At 39.2% G+C, this 17,362-nt stretch overlaps 3 protein-coding genes across 3 annotated transcripts; 2 read left to right on the top strand and 1 right to left on the bottom strand.

Annotated features, from left to right (window-relative positions):
* Positions 1-5,454: 5,454 nt before the first annotated feature.
* Positions 5,455-6,938, top strand: LOC307102132 (taste receptor type 2 member 42-like). Its single transcript, XM_079775587.1, has one exon. It carries the CDS (start codon positions 5,976-5,978, stop codon positions 6,903-6,905), a length of 930 nt encoding a protein of 309 aa, XP_079631713.1. The 5' UTR covers positions 5,455-5,975; the 3' UTR covers positions 6,906-6,938.
* Positions 6,939-9,782: 2,844 nt separating this feature from the next.
* Positions 9,783-11,123, bottom strand: SMIM10L1 (small integral membrane protein 10 like 1). Its single transcript, XM_079775589.1, has one exon. The coding sequence runs from the start codon at positions 10,821-10,823 to the stop codon at positions 10,611-10,613; it is 213 nt and encodes a 70-aa protein (XP_079631715.1). The 5' UTR covers positions 10,824-11,123; the 3' UTR covers positions 9,783-10,610.
* Positions 11,124-12,527: 1,404 nt separating this feature from the next.
* LOC307102133 (taste receptor type 2 member 46-like) lies at positions 12,528-16,005 on the top strand. The gene has a single exon (XM_079775588.1). The coding sequence runs from the start codon at positions 13,369-13,371 to the stop codon at positions 14,281-14,283; it is 915 nt and encodes a 304-aa protein (XP_079631714.1). The 5' UTR covers positions 12,528-13,368; the 3' UTR covers positions 14,284-16,005.
* The last annotated feature ends 1,357 nt before the right edge of the window (positions 16,006-17,362 follow it).

Here is a 17,362-nt window from a genome sequence, read left to right as displayed (position 1 = left end):
TCTAATAAGTGGGCCTTAGGAGTAAATGAGTAAATGTGTGACTAGGAGTAAGTCCATACACATGCAGCAACCTAAGGAACATAGAACTATAAAGAACAGCGCCCTATTTTTGACAAAGAAGTATAGCAATGGACTAGTAAAAGAAAACCAAGCCCCAGGCTGGGGTTATTGTAATTGATGTATTGTAATCTGCATATTTGAATGGCAGGTGAGATCAATTTCTGCACTTCCTCTTTCTCCATCACAAGAGCAGTTAAGCCACAATCCAAGAAATGCGATGGCCAAGACATGCATTGCTGCTCCCATACAACCTGGAGAAGAAAGACTGACGTGACTATATCCTACCCTGGGACCAAAGTGTTGGGGAAAGGCAGATATTATCACTGATTTCTTGTTAACTACCCTCTCTCACCCACCAAATAAACGTTCATTTTAAGAATCTGAGTGTAGTCATTGTTTGTTTCAACTTATCCACCCAGGTGATTTATAGGAGAGGAACAAATAACTCATTTCTATTGATGAAATAGTTGTATCTCTGATCCATAGGTCTAGTGTTGAAGGCATCAGAATATACACTGAGTGGCCAGATTATTATGATCTCTGAACGCATAATAATCTGGCCATTCAGTGTACTTCTCTTGAGTACCTCATTTATTTGATATCAAAGATACTATAAATCGTACACCTGATCAGTTTTTCCCTTTGCACTGGCTGATAGAAACCTCAGGGAAAATAGGTGGTTGATCTCCAGCAAAAGTCTAGAATACTTTTGGTACCCATTTGAGATACAAATACACTGAGTGGCCATATTATGCGTTCAGAGATCATAATAATCTGGCCACTCAGTGTATATCAAGCACAGCAAGGCACATTTTCTTGAACCGTAGTGAGTGCACATCTCAGATAGAAACCCATATCTGTACTGATCTTCGAGGAAGAGACATGCCATTTTCCTCGATGTCTCGGGTGGTTTATCTGCTCTCCATCAGTAAGTGGCTTCTCCTTGCAAGATCTTGATTAGACCCCATCTCCTCTGGGTCAGGGACACCCTGTAAGGGGCGTCTGCATCATCACACAGTCATTCTCCATTCTGTCATTCGAGACACTAGATATGTTGTCTAGAGTAATCTATGTCCTATTCGGGACCTTAGGACCAATCTTCACAAGAACAGATGGATCTGAACGGTTTGTTTGATGAATTTGAGAAACATATATAGGCAAACTTTTTTGTCTCCTAGTACATCAAAGCCTATCCCACAGACTATAGCTTATCAAATTTTACTTAAAAAATCAATATAAATGCAGCCTTAGAGGACTAAAGAAATGCATAACCATTCTTATTTGGAGCACGAGACTCTAATACTTGTCAGTGTGGGGTTGGTGAGTAAGTTAGACTGGTCTTATCTAGGTTTGTTACAAGGAAGAGCCAGTGGGATATGTTTGTCCTCTAAGGATTTTGGGGGGAAGAGGGGGAAAGTAGCTATAAGTTTTAAAAACTAAAAGAGTATGCTAGATGAAACAAAAATCTATAATAAAACATGAAAGGATGTTTGTGGATAGCAGTGATTAAGCTGGGCAAATATCCTCCATTTGTGAAAGATGAAATCTCTGTCCCTTCAAGCTGTGATCCTGACCCCAGCTAATGGTTTCCTGGGCTAGGGTAAGGCCAAAGAAACAGTAAAGATCTCTTTTTACCTAAATAAACATAAAGGCCAGTACTTTAATTTAATTACTTTCAAAGGAGTCCTTGCTAAGTTCAATACATGAAAGTTACGATTGTGATTCAGAAAAAACCGGGAGCCTATTTCTTTGATGACAAATAAATGGAAAAGCTTGCTATCGTCAGGATCAGATGGATCATCTTAGCTAGGGGAGCATCTGCTGCTGGCTTCACTGAGACTAATGGGAGGACTATCAATGTGGTCCTAGAGAGGGGAAAGACAATAGAAAGAGTCAAATAGAAAGCTCATGTATGTTATTTCACTGGAGATGTCGCAGACACAGGGAGGAAACAGGAAGGCTTCATGCCAAGAAAGGTAGTATTATTGATAGGAGCTCATAAGATCTTCAGTAGAATTACCTTACTTACATTCACATAAGTAGAAGTTTATTATTATTATTTTTTAAATTTCTTTATTGATTAAGGTATTATATGTGTGTTCTCATCCCTCCCTTAGCCGCCCCCCCCCCCCCCCCCCCCGGTGTTCGTGTCTATTGTTTAGGCTTATATTCATGTATACAAGTCCTTTGGCTGATCTATCCTCCTTTCCCCCAACCTCCCCTATACAAGTATATAGTCAATATCACTCAGGTAGTCAGTATTTTAAAAAATAATTAGGCTAAAGTAGAACTTTGCATGTATTTTCTCACTATTTCTTGGAGGAAATGTCATTCTTTATAACTGACAATTATAAAATCAATGTTCACAAATTTTCTGATTTTAATTATAGTCATTGTTATAGTTTAATTATTTTGGACTGTCACTATAGCATAGAGATAGATTTAATTAATTGTTATTTGCCCAAACATTTTGTAATAATAGACCTTATATCTTATATAATAAAAGCACAGTGACCAAACGGTGGAATGACCGGAATGACCAGTCAACCAGCCGGTAGCTATGAAACGCGCTGACCCAGATCTTATTGCCTGTGCCCTGACAGCCCAGAATCCAGTTCACCTGCACCCCAGACCCTGACAGGAGGGAGGTGGGAGCCTGATTCCTCCTGGAATCAGCCATTGGTTAGCTTGCTGCTGGGGCCAACCTCCCACTGTCCCTCCCCCCTGCAGTCCCCACCCCCCAGTTGGCCCCGACCACCAGCCAGGCCGAGGGGCCCCACCTGTGCATGAATTTGTGCACCAGGCCTCTAGTTTATACATAAAATAACACCTTTATCATGATAAATATAAAACACAACCATTGTAAGAATGAAGCATGTAGAGGCAGTTCAACCCAGGAGCTGAGACAGATCTATACTTAATGCACATTTTAAAAAATGTGATTATTAGCTTGGACTTAAAATTCAACTCATAGCATATAGTGCTTGTGATTTTTTATATTTGTCATTATATCCTTTAGATTAACTTTCTCCTTCAGTGTAACTATGAACTCAACTATTCTTTTATGACTAAGCATCTCCTGGCTGACTTGTTGCTATCTGGCTTTTGTCAACTGCTAAACCATGCCTACCAATGGAGTCCTCTTCTCTGGTAGCCTTTTATATCACTTCAGAGCATTTCTGAAAATATCAGAGACCTCTGGGGACTATTGCCCCACTGCCACGAAACCTAGCGTTTCCTACCCACCTCCAATTCCCTGGGCTGGAAGTAGCTCTCTTTCATGGAAAATGAAGCCCCCACAGAGGCTCCCACATCCTGGGTGCTAGAACTACAAGTTTTTAGTTTTTATATGACTTCTGGTGAGAACCACAAAGACTAGAGTGCAGTGTTGGTTATTTCAGTGTTCGTATAGCAATCTTTCATGAGTTCATACATAGGTTGTAAAATTTCCTCTAGTTTTAAGGAGTTACTTTCTTTTCTTGCTTTTTTACTAGTTTTACAGTCAAGTCTTATTCATTTTCTCTTACCTGTGTTCCCAATAGGATTACCAACTAAATTAGCACTCATTCCTTTAACAAAGTTATTAAGGTCCTACTATTTGCCAAGCCCACCCTGTTCTAGGAGTTGGAAATAGATCAGTGGTCAGCAACAAAATAGATCCCTTCCTCATGGGGCTTCCGTGATTTCCAAGGTTATGTAGTGGCTAAGGTTAATATAATGTAAGTGCCTGACATCGAGCTTTTGATTGCTGAGGCATCTATTTCAAAGACATCAGTCTTGAACAAACATATTGCTAACTGAATGACACAGCTACTAGTAAAAACACCTAGATAAGAAGCCAGGTCACTCCAACCCATGAAGTTACCCATTTAGAAAGTCTTGGGCAACCTAGATAATGGACCACATGAGTTAACTCTGCTTTTCCCTTCCTGGGCCATAATTCCCGCTTTTATGTTTTACATTTACCAATAAAGAGTGAACCTGTGGCCCTAACCGGTTTGGCTCAGTGGATAGAGTGTTGGCCTGCGGACTGAAGGGTCTCGGGTTCGATTTCGGTCAGGGGCAGGTACCTTGGTTTCGGGCACATACCCAGCAGGGAGTGTGTAAGAGGCAACTGATGGATGTTTCTCTCTCATCAGTGTTTCTAACTCTCTATCCCTCTCCCTTCCTCTCTGTAAAATATCAATAAAATATATTTTAAAAATTGTTATTAAAGAGTGAACCTGTGAAACCTTGGTACCCCACACTCAACCCCAATAAAGGTAGACCCCCAAGACTGCACTTTCTCTTTTTCTCTACCTATGACTTCCATGTGGCCTTGGGTGTGCTGTGTATACTCCAGGGCTTGTGAGTAATAAATCTTGTTCTTTAAGTCCCATGATGGCTGTTGCTGGGGTTGGTCTCAAAATCATAAGGACCACAAGGATTGGTCCATCACAGAAATGTGGCTCTGGAAGATAAATGTCCATACAAGTAGTATGGGCCCAGGTGACTGCCTCAGGCATGATTGCATCTCTATGGATAGGTGAGAAAAACATGAAACAAGTTATTTATCAAACCAGAGTCAATATTGGCTGAATGGGGAGTACATTGTAAGAGGACCAGTGGGCAAAATCCTGTCTTGTTCCTGGAGAATCTTCATGGATTTGCAGCTTGTGGATAGAAATATTTTTTGCCTGGGTTTAGGAGGCATTGTAAAGCACACTTTAAGGAACTCACAATGAGTGCCAATAATATATTCCAGATCAATTAAGTCAGAATCCCTTTGGGCGCATTAATACAGTATATATACTTACAGCTCCCCAGGCAATTCCAATTTGCAGTCAAGGTTGAAAAATCACCGTATTAGAGGTACTTGTTTGTTGAAGCAAAAAGCAAGCTAAAATATATTTTACGTTAACTCAATTTTTATGGCACAAAAGATTTTACCAAAAGCATAGTTAAAAAGGAGTAATTCCCTCCAACTCTCGCTCCCCCGTTTTCTTTTACCATATACTTTTCTTACTACTGTTCTTTTCTCAGGTAATAATAACTTATTCAGAATCAAATAGGTGGTAATTTAGTGAAAATAAAGCTCAAAAATTCATAGTGAAGTCTTAGAGAGAGGTCTGATTTTGGTACCCTTGCATATACTTTTACATCATTGTGGAAAATCATTTTCCTTTTTATCCGTTTCTTCAAGAAATACCAAAAAGTCTCCAGGCCCAAGCCAGTTGTTGCTATCCTCATGAAACTAGAAATAACTATTGACCGTAGATTTTTGTAGCACCTTCCTCTGTGTTGGAATTGTACTTTGGTCAACCTTTGGTCACATTCTATAGTAATGGTTTATCTAATGTTGCTTTTTCCACTACTCTGTGAGCTCCTTCATGTTGCTTCCCTTTATTACACTTATTTAATCTATAATAGTGACTAAAACATGGACTTTATTATGTAAAATTAAAAAAAATAATGCCTCTATTATGGAGATTACTTTTTAGAGAAATCTATTAAAATTAAGAAACCTGAATCCTAGTATTGAGTTTCAACTGAAAAGGAAAATACAAATCAGTGTAAGTAAATCTACTTCATATTTGCATGCCTGAACTTACTTTTCCAGATGTCCTCACAAATGGAATATTGTTGCCAGTGCAAATGATGGGTGGGCACATTTACTATTTAATTTGGAAATCGGTAGCTGATTGAAAGTAATGGCCAAGTTTCTCATTCAGATCTGTCAGACTGAATCATCTTGCTCATATTTCAGACCTACAGCTGGCATAAAAGAGAAACCTTTCAGAAGATAAGTGAGACAGTATCTGAATTTTTTTTGGAGCATTTTAAATATAAAAGTATCAAACTGGATATTATTCTACATTTTGACAGCAAAACATCAGTGAAACAGAATATTAGCTTTCTGGATTCCTTCTACAGAAATGCCATCTGGAACTGAAACTGTTTTTCTGGTAGCTGCAATGGGAGAATTCATAACTGGAATGTTGGGGAATGGGTTCATTGTACTAGTTAATTGCATTGACTGGGTGAAGAGTCAGAAACTCTCAGCAGCTGACTGTATCCTCACCAGCCTGGCTCTCTCCAGAATCACACTTCTTTGGATATCACTAGCTGACTCATTTCTAATGGTGTTGTGGCCACGTTTTTATGTCATTGAAAAACTAGCAAAACTTATTGGCATTTTTTGGATACTGTGCAATCACCTAGCTACCTGGTTTGCCACCTGTCTAAGCATTTTCTATTTCTTTAAAATAGCCAATTTCTCCCACCCCTGCTTTGCCTGGCTGAGGTGGAGAACTGGCAAAGTGCTACTTGTGCTTTTACTGGGATCTTTGTTCTTCCTGCTTTTGAAACTTGTGTTAATAGATTCATTCAATGGTTTCTGGATTAAAGTTGAAAATATACATGAAAGAAACTCAACATGGTCTCCAGGTATAAGTGAAACTCTGTATCTTAACAGCTTGATGGTTTCTAATCTTATCTACTTAATTCCCTTTCTTCTGTCCCTGAGTTCACTGCTCCTTTTATTTCTTTCCTTGATGAGACATACCAGGAATGTGCAGGTGAACTCCAGCTCTAGCGACTTCCGCACAGAAGCCCATAAAAGGGCCATGAAAATAGTGTTATCTTTCCTCCTCCTCTTCATACTACATTTTTCTTCCTTTGTATTAACAGGTTGGTGTTTCCTTGTAGTGCAGAAGCAGGAGGCCAATCTGGCTGTCATGTTAACATGGACTATTTTCCCTTCGGGCCACTCATTTATCCTAATTTTGGGAAACAGCAAGCTGAGACAAACTGCGTTGGGACTATTGTGGCATCTTAACTGCCACCTGAAAAAGGGTGAAACCTGAGCTTCACAAACTTTAACAGAACTTCCTATATTCCAGGAGAATTAAATCATTGAAGATACATTTTAACTTGTTTTTCTCACTGGATTCTTTTGGATATTATTGAGCATCGCAAACTTTCCCTATAATGGCCTATAAACTAACAATCTACTCGACATTTTTTAAGAAGCAAGCATCGTCATTATAACACTTGCTAGTAACAAAACAAATTTAGACAATATGAATATAAAATATATAATGCAGCATGTACTAATATTATGTGCCCTGGCAAATATTTATTATATTTATATGTGAGGAAAACACATGATTATCTATAATAACAAAAGCGTAAAATGCTAATTAGACCGGACATCCTTCTGAAGACCTTCTGGATGAAGCCTGGGCTGCGAGGGAAGCCTGGGTCCCGGGTGCCAGAGGGAAGCCAGTGCCGGCAGCCTGGGGAAGGAAGGCCTACTCTTGCACGAATTTTGTGCATCAGGCCTCTAGTTTAGAAATAAAATCCCTTCCAAGCTGGAGCAAGTGAAATATTTTTACAATATTAAGTTAAAAATCAATCAATGAATAAAAATGCTAGACACACATAATCTCATAGCAACAGACATAACTTTTAAAACAAAGAAGCAGACTATCATTAGGAATCCAAGCTAGAGTGGACACTATCTTTGCTGAATTTATAAAAGGAAACTGAATAATTATCACTATGAATATAATAAAGTTATATGTCTACTCTGCAAAGATCACCTAGACAGTGAGTTTGTATGTAGGGTATGTGTGCATGTGAAAATTATATGAATACTAGTGTCCTTGTCAGAGAGGACAAACGTGACCCCAGGGATAAAAACAAAGGAAAGTTTATAAGAAAATTCACATATTTGTATAAGTTTTAGAAATGTCTCTGTGTATATATAGTGCTCAGTTGACTTATTAAATAATTTTAAAACGAAATCCAAGTAGCTGAAAATGTATATAATCTTAAAAACAGCAGGTAGTAAAATTGTGCTTGATAATATTACAATTTTGAAGTTTGCAATATAGTAATTTGAGAGATTATGATTGTAAACATAGAAAAAAAACTATCAATAATGAAATCTTTTCTAGGGTTTACAACTGCCACATTTCAGTGGTAGAAGCTAACAAGAAGAAACTAGAAAATAAATGTTGACTGCATTTGGGTTATAAGTTAATTTGGATGGGCCTGTAGGTCAAGTCTGAAGCTGGGAGGAATATAAAAACCCTAAGGGCTTTGTAAAGTGTATTCTTACTCCATGGAACTGTGCCATGGGGTGCTCTGATGTATCCATGAGGAGGATCATGACACACGCACATCCAGACCTACATAAAGGTTGAGATTTTTAAACTGTCTTCATTATGTTGGACACTATATAAGAAATTTCCTGAGTGGGGATGGGGATGATGGTCCAGTGATAAGATAGATAAGATTATACTGGGGGTATAATGAACAACATGATTAGTAATAATTAACACTGCTTTATGGTATGTTTGAAAGTTTCTAAAAGAGTGGATGGATCTTAAATATTTTCATCACAAAGAAAGATATTTTGGGGGTATTTATATGAGATGATGGATGTTAATAAACTTAGTGTGGTAATCATTTCATAACATATGTAAGTCAAGTCATTATGCTGTATATCTTAAACTTACACAGTGCTGTATGGCAATTATATCTCATAAAACTGAAAGAAAAAATAAAAATAAATTTCCTAATGATTGTACCTGTGATTATCTTGCTTTTGGAAAGGTGAAATTCTAAACACATTGGCTATATTTAGATTCAGATATTGAGGATAGTTTGGCTTAGAAAGTATCCCTTTCAAAAAATGGTTATAGATTACCTTGTACTTATTAGAAGTAAGCATATATCAAGCACTAAAGCAGGCTTATTTTTAATTCTCAGGTTGACTAGTCAAGGTGGGTACTTTGCCATCATTTAATAGTTGAGGACACTGGGGCTTGGGCCGATTAATGGACTCACCTGACTACAAAATTAAGACTGCATTTTAAGGGGTCTGCTGATTTAAAAACCCAATCCTTTTACTCTGGTGGCTCTTAACCAGTGGTGTACATTTCAATTACCTGATCAATTTAAAAAATAAAATTTATTTAAATTAATTTTTAATCAAAGAAATAAAGAGAAATCAAAATAATACTGTTAGACTGGTAGTAGAAAACATATCTTCCACCTTTTCTCTTTCCATCCCTGATTTTTTTCTTCTACCACTTTTAACCCTTAGCTGCCTCTAATTGCAGTTTTTTTAAATAACATGTCCGATATTGCTTTTTTATTGACTGGTTCTCCCCCATTACACACACCTCTCCTCTCCAACCTCCCCCCCCCCCCAATGTTACATAATCATGTTACATCCATATTCAGTGCTAACATAATTATGACTGACTTTATGACTAGTGTTATTCACAGCTGAGGTATGCAGTGTAGTTCCTGAACAAGTTTTTATTTTTCCTGGGTTCATAATTGCCTTAGCTTTGTTTTCTTATTAAAAAAAAATCAAAAAAAAATCTGCAGACCACTAATTCATCTCCAGACTCCCTGAAACACTAAAAATCTCAACTCTATACTCAAACGTACCAGGCATTCAGTTTTTCTTTTGAGACATTCCACCCGACACTCCGTCTTTAAGCCTTTATTGACTTACTGCTGTTCTCTTCCACTCTCCTCCCTGTTTAATACAGTTACATTGCTATTTTAGCAACCTTATGGCTTTCTCACAAAATGTCTTCTTTCCTCATGAACAAGATGGTCTCTCTCAACTCCCCACTTTATAGAAGACACCGCTCCCACTCCATTTACCCCCTCTCCTCCCTTCAATATCCCCCCTGAAAACCGTACTTTTACATGATCACGGGTGACGACATCGGTAACCATAATCAAGTATTCTCTTAAAAGAAAAAGACGATAAACAGCATTTGCATAAATTATTATGATTATTTAAATGTTATTCATTAAATAGCCAAGCTTTATGCTGAACGGGATTTCCTTTGCTTTGGCGCCCAGGGCTTGAACCGTGCCACTCACGGGGATACTGAAGTCGAGTCCACTGTCTTCCACTCCAACCCTCTGTTCCACATCCTGCAGCATTTTACATTGTTTGACACCAGAAGGATTGCTTTTCCTGCACAGTTTTTCTTTTTTTATTCTCACTGAAAACTTGATTGTCATTTTCTCTTGGGGGGCAATGAAGAAACACATGCCTTCCCCATCATATCCTTGAGATCGTCAGCTTCTTACTCATTCAATTATCTTGCTTACGAGTCAATCCAAAATTCCTGAAATTTGTGATTTTTTAAAATCTTAATTTGAACCATCAACCTGTTGTATTTTACATTTTCTCCCTGAAAAAATGTAGTAGCCTTCCGTCTTTGACGTAAGGCATCCCGCTCGTCCTGATTTTGTCTTCAGGATGCACAGCTTCTGAAATATTGTCGGGGGCCTTCGTTACCTTCTTCGCCGTGGCCGGAAACCTCGCCGGTCCTCTCTAGTCCCAGCAGGACTTCCGGGACTGTCCCGGGGCTCGGCGGAGAGCCGGGAGCGCAGCCGCGCAGGGGGCGTCCGTCCAGCCCACTCTCGCGAGACCAAGGGGGCCGCACCCGCAGCTCCACTCCGCTCCGTCGCGGGGCCTCCTGGGAGTCCGCCATGGTGCCAGCCCGGAGACCGTTAGCGTAATCGCGACTCTAAAAATGTACCTGCAAGCGGATGTTGAGGATCACGGAGCCCGCGACGTAGAAGTACGGGAAATTCGAGCGCAGCTGCCAGGCCAGCTCGAAGAAGGCGAGCAGGGTGCGGGAGAGCCCTTTGCAGAATGCCCCGTAGGAGCTGGGGGCCGCGGCCGGGCTCGGGACCCCGAGAGCCAAGGAAAACGGAGCCGCCGCGGTGGCCATGGCCATGGCCTCGGTGTCGCCGCGCGCCCAGGGCTTGGTGCCGAGGGTCGCGGAGGGTCACCGCAGGTTCCCGCGGAGCCGGGCCGATGGCCGGGACGGCGAAGGTGGGGGCACTAAGCTGTCGCTGCGTCCCCTCGGCGGTGCAGCCGCTGCCTCCGGTGTGGCGCTGCCTGTCAGCTGCTGGCGCCCCGCCCCTTCCTGTCTCCTGTTAGCTTTAGAGTTGAACACGTGGTAGGTACAGGACGGTTTTTTTTAAATATATATTGCTACACGTTATTTCATATCACACGTATGGACAGCCATAGCGATATAATTTTCACTTTAAAAATGAAAGTAAGCTTAGAAGGGGAAATACGAGGAATTAAGTATGTTAATGTTTGGAGATTTTTTTTTTTTTTAAATCTGTTCCTATTCTCCTTTTGGAGTTTCTTGTATTCTAAAACATATCCCTGGAATCGAAATTTTCCTGTATGCCTAGAAATAAGTACATATTTATAATTATAATTTTACAATGTTATGATAAAATCAATGCAGTTTTTAATTGCTCAAAGCCACCTGAAAAATACCACAAACTATTGTTCTTCAAGATTTGTCTGTTACCTGTACTTGTCCCTTACTATTATTTACAGAAAACTTTGCTCCTAAATGAGGAAAACTTTAAAAGTCGGGTAATTCTGGGGGGAAAAAACTGAGGGCCATTAAGCAAAATTTCTCAGCTGCAAAACAGTTGTTTTTAGAATCCAACAATATTAATTAACTTCCTTGCTTCCTTCTTCTTTGCTGTTGTCCTTCCTTCTTTCCTTTCTTCCAGGAACTGTAATCCTCCAACTGTGTTCTTTTATAAAAAATACTCCTGGCTCTTCTGGGCACTTTGCATAGTCATGTACATTTATGAATAATCACTCACTGCCATTAGAGCCTGCTGGGATTTGATAGGGCATTGCACTGAATATACAGATAATCTATTTACCTGAAAAGACTCTCCTCTTTCCAGATCTTAGTTCAATTGGCCTCCCTGCCTTGCTCAGCTTTCAGATGAATTTAAAATATAACTTTGGCAATTAATTCCCTTTATCTTGGTGTTTACCGGAGGAAATCCTGCTTTTTACTGCTACATTGTACTCAAAAGCCTATGCTCTCTGAGGTTAACTCTGAAGTATCAAATAACACAGGCTCAAACGAATAACAATCCTTAGTGACTGGTGTACTTATTAGGCACAATTGGAAGCACTCTACACAAATACAGGGTGTCCCCCCAAATATGTATACACACTTTAAACACTGCCTTTATAATTATTCCAAGTGTGTGCATACATTTTTTGGGGACACCCTATAGTATACCTACTACTCACAAAGACCACCCAAAGAGGATATCATTGTTTTCTGACTTTTTGCTGATGATTATACTGAGACAGTAGTTTTAAAAGAGTCCAAGATCAGAGAGATAAAAAGCAGAGAATCTGTGTTTTCTGTTCTGTTCTGGCAGTCTGAGTCCAAGATCCTCTGCTAAACACCATCATTACACAATAAAAATTGTAACTGAGTAAAACCCAAGTGTAGAGGCTGGTTTTAACACCTGTTAATCTTTAAAAAAGTAAGTAGTAAAAAAAGAATTAAACAGAGAAAAATAAAACCATATATTTATATATAGGAGTCTGGAATCTGCAATGAAAAACGGATTCTTTTGAAGTACTTAATATTTACAAAATTTCTAAATATTTAAATTAAATATTAATATTTAAATATTAAATAGACTCAAAAGGGAAACTTTATCAAAGACCTAAGCATGAAAGATATGTATGATAGCTGTTAATAATGGGTTGGAAGTCTGCATGGGAAAAAATTCAAATTTAAACCTAGATGACCTCCTGACACTAATTTTGCATTTTGGAAAGTATAGAACACTTAATTCCATCCATTAGATGTACGTGTATTTGTCTGAGTTAGTGGGGGTGTGTTTATGAGCTTGTTGACAATATAGTTATGCAATAGTATTAATTATAAGCAATCAGCTTTTATAGTGTTCCTGGGAAAATCTAGGATGCTTTTGATAGGAAAAGCTTGAATTCTTTCCACATAATTCTAGCATTAAAAAAAAAATTCATAGTGAGGACTTCCTAGTTATGACCAAGCTCTATCTAATAGTTTAGTCATTCACTGTACATTGGGTTTTTTAATTTTACTAATAAACAATGTTGAACACAAATTGTGGAAGGGTCAAACAAGGAAAAAATTGCAAAACATATGTCTTTATTTGCATCCTACCAAATGAGAATTCAGCTTTCACTTCAACATCAGTTATGAAATAATCCAGCCAGTGGCAGAGACGCACACTGTTTGGGAGTCCATGGAAAACAATATTTTCCATAAAGATAGCATTGAACTTTTCTGTTAGCATACCCTGAAGCTTTCCTTGGCATTGGTCACAGAATTGAAACCAGAAATTCACTGCAAATTCAGAAAACAACTGCACATTGAATTTAAGGTCAGAATATTAAAGAAATCACGACCAGTGATATTAGGCTTGGATTTCTTTTTCTTTTCAGAAATCATGGCTTTACTACCAACCATTCTTTCCAGCCTATTAACAATACAATGTGTTCTAGGATATTTTGCCAATGGCTTCATAGCACTGGTGAACTGCATTGACTGGGTCAAGAGACAAAAGATTTCCTGCGCTGATGGAATTCTCACTGCTCTGGCGGTCTCCAGAATTGGTTTGCTCTGTGTACTAGCATTAAATTGGTATGCATCTGGGTTTAATCTACCTTTCTATAGTTCAGAAGTAAGACTTATTGTTCATATTGTCTGGATAGTAAGCCACCATTTTAGTCTGTGGTTTGGTACTAGCCTCAGCATATTTTATTTGCTCAAGATAGCCAATTTCTCCAGCCTTTTATTTCTTCACCTAAAATGGAGAGCTGAAAGAGTGGTTATCATGATACTGTTGGGGACTTTAGCCTTCTTGGTTTGTCATCTTACAGTGCTAAGCATAGATGCAAAAATGGAGATGAATGATTATGAAGGAAACATCACTTGGAAGACCCATTTGAGGGACATTATGCACCTTTCAAATAGTACTATATTCATTCTTGCAAACTTCATACCCTTTACTATGTCTCTGACAGCTGTTCTGCTGTTAATCTTTTCCCTGTGGAAACATCTGAAGAAGATGCAGCTCAGTGGCAAAGGATCCCAAGATCCCAGCACCGAGGTCCACATAAGAGCCATGCAAACTGTGATCTCCTTTCTCTTGCTGTTTGTCATTTTCTTCATGGCACAAATCATCTCAGTTTGGAATTCGAGTACTCAGCAGAACAATTCACTTCACATGGTTTGCAAGGTTCTTGGAATCCTGTATCCGTCAGGCCACTCATTTATTCTGATTTGGGGGAATAAGAAGCTGAGACAGGCCTTTCTGTCATTTCTGTGGCAGGTGAGGTGCTGGTTGAGGAAAGGGAAATAAGGGGGGCACCTTGTGCCTTCTGACAGAAAACAAACTGATGGAGTCCTTAACGTTTTGTACTTCCTACTGTATTTCTTAATGTGTATAGAATTGGTAAGTTACACCTAGAAAAACTTGTACTTAAGTTTATCACAAAAATATATATGTGTGTGCATATTTGACAAAAAAGCATAAGATTACCTTTTTTTTAAGGTAAGCAATATAATTTTACAAAATAGTGTAAGAAATTCTTCAGAATCATGAAGTCATGTATTTCACATGCATATTCTATGTTATCCTCTTGAAATTGAAGAATTTATGGTCTATATTTATGCATATTTAAGGACTGACAACCCATCTTGGGAAATCATTGCTACTTTCCATTGTAGTTAGTACCACATATATGTACCACAGTGAATATAGACTTTGTCACTTGAACCTCCAGTCCAGGCGTCCTTAAACTACGGCCCGCGGGCCACATGCGGGTGTTTTTGCCGTTTTGTTTTTTTACTTCAAAATAATGTATGTGCAGTGTGCATAGGAATTTTTCATAGTTTTTTTTAAACTATAGTCCGGCCCTCCAACCGTCTGAGGGACAGTGAACTGGCCCCCTGTTTAAAAAGTTTGAGGACCCCTGCTCCAGTCCTTTGGATGGTAAGGATATTCAATTCTAAATCACACACTGAGAATAGATGCTTGGCATAGATGTTATTCCATTATGAATTCTTCATGGTAAATAGAAAGCAATTAGAACTGTTAGGAAAAGATGCACGTAATGAAATTAAAGAGTGACAAACATTTAGAATGTATTTTACATACATGTACCATAAACAGTACTAAGATTAATATAACAGGTGAAGCTTAGTAACTAATCAAGTTCTACAATTGGGATGAAAAAGAAAGCAAAACTATCATGTTATTTTTAATGCTGTTATGGTTCGCTATACAGTTAGGAAACTCATTTCATATTGTGTTTGAATTTAGAAAGCCTTTTTTAAAGTAAAAAAAAAAAGTCATTGAGTTTTCTCTTAAACTGTGTTTAGGCCTATGAATTGCAAATCATCTCCATCTCACCACTTAAAAATTCCTATTAAACTTCAGATAAAAATAACTAATCAAAATGAAAAGACTTTCTTTATGAGCTTGGTATTATGTATTTTATTCAGTTTCCCCATAGAAGATGATTTAAAGAAGAAGAACACAAAAGATATGAATTGTAAGGCTTGGTAATCCTAAGAGACCACATAAGGGAGTTTTTTTTCTCCTCGGTAGCCAAGATCAATTACCCAAGCCAGCACAGTATCTCCCTTCTTTGCATGTTGATAGAAGCTTAAGGAATCCAACATGGCTGGATAGCAGTCTTAAGTTCCAGTTTGATAAAATTGTTGCTTGTCTCTGGGTAGAAGTGTTCCTTCCTTTGTCCAATGACCAGCAAACATAAGGTAGTAGGAAGAGGAAACAAATTTTGCTATGGGGTAACACATTTCCATCCCTTCATTCCTGTACTTGTGAATCCTGGTTCCTGGAGAGACAGTACTATTTATTGCATGCTGATTCCAAGCTTATATAACCTGGAGAACCTTGCTCCAGCCCCGCAAGATATTGCCACTTAATTAGTACTATTACTGAGTCTTCAAAAAGCCATTATACCATTCTGTTAAGATAGCTGCTTCAGGATGGTGGGGAACCTGTTTAAGATGAGTAATTTCATGAGCATGGGCCCTTTGCCACACCTATTTTGCTGTAAAGTTGGGTCCTTGATCAGAAGCAATGTTGTATACAGTACCTTGATGATGGATAAGGCATTGTCTAAGTGCATGCATGTAGTTTCTGCAGAAGGATTGCACTCAGAGAAAGCAAATCCATATCCAGAGCAGGCATCTTTTCCAGTTAGAACAATATATCTCCTCCATTGTGAAAGTAGTCCACCCAGTAACTGGGTGATCACCCTGAGAATGGTGCCATATTCGAGACTCAGTGTTGGTGTCTGCTATTGGCACATTGGGAATTCAGCAGTGACCACTTTGTTCCTACTGCTGTGGTTATGTTTTACATGAGCCCATTGGGTGATACCAGGGGTGGCTGAGAAAAGACTGTTATCCACAGACCCCGTCATCTTGTCTACTTGTTTATTAAAATTTGTGTCGAAGGCACCTTTTGGGAACATTCATATCAAATACCTTCACAATTTTTGCCCATTCAGAGAAGTCTGTCCACGTACCTCTTTCTCAAATTGCCTTATCACTAATTTCCCAATCATGTTCCTTCCAAGCTGCTGACCATTTAGCCAAACCATTGGCCACAGTCTGTGTGTCAGTATGTAATCACAGCTCTACCTGTTTCTCATCCAAAGCAAAGCGAACACCCAGGTACAATGGTCAGAATTCTGTCACTAGGAGCATTTCCCTTCACCGCTGTCATTTGAAGATGTCCCAGAAAGGGACTGCAGTGCTGCAGCTGTCCACGTAGGGATGGCACCTGCATGTTGTACAGAATCATCTGTAAACCAGGCCCAACACTCTTCTTCCTCTGTCAACTGATTGTAGGAACTCTCCATGAGGCCAGCGGTGCAGGCTGGAAAAGAAAGGGCAGTGTAGCAGGAGAGGGGACCATGGGCATTTGGGCCACTTCTTCATGTAACTTACTGGTGCCATGAGGGCCTGCTTGGGCATGATCTTTTATATTCCACTTCCATTCGCTGATGTGTATGTACAACTTCATGACTCCATTGGTCGGAAAACACGCAAGTCATATAGAGCAGGGCAGGCCACACATGGCAACTTGGTGGCCGATGGTCATGTGTTTTATCTCTATGAAGGTCCAGTAGCAGGCTCAGAGCTGTCTCTAGCTCCAGAGGATGGCAAGACTGCTCCAATGTCCCAAGGACCTCCACTGTGGTTCATCCATAGAGGCCTGTCAAAGGCTGAAAACAGCATCCCTATCTGTCACTGACACTTCACATAAGAGAGTATAGAATCTATTTTATTAATATATTCCAGAGGTAGGCAAGCTTTAATACACAAATGTAGGTGAAAGATTTTGTTATGGAATACAGACATACCGAGAGCTGGCTGCTTTGATTGTATCACTTCAGTTTCAG

Source organism: Cnephaeus nilssonii, assembly GCF_951640355.1.
Source record: "Cnephaeus nilssonii genome assembly, chromosome: 6".
Classification (NCBI taxonomy): domain Eukaryota; kingdom Metazoa; phylum Chordata; class Mammalia; order Chiroptera; family Vespertilionidae; genus Cnephaeus; species Cnephaeus nilssonii.
The sequence above is the reverse complement of the archived record's forward strand: the minus strand, read 5'-3'. Positions and strand labels throughout refer to the sequence as shown.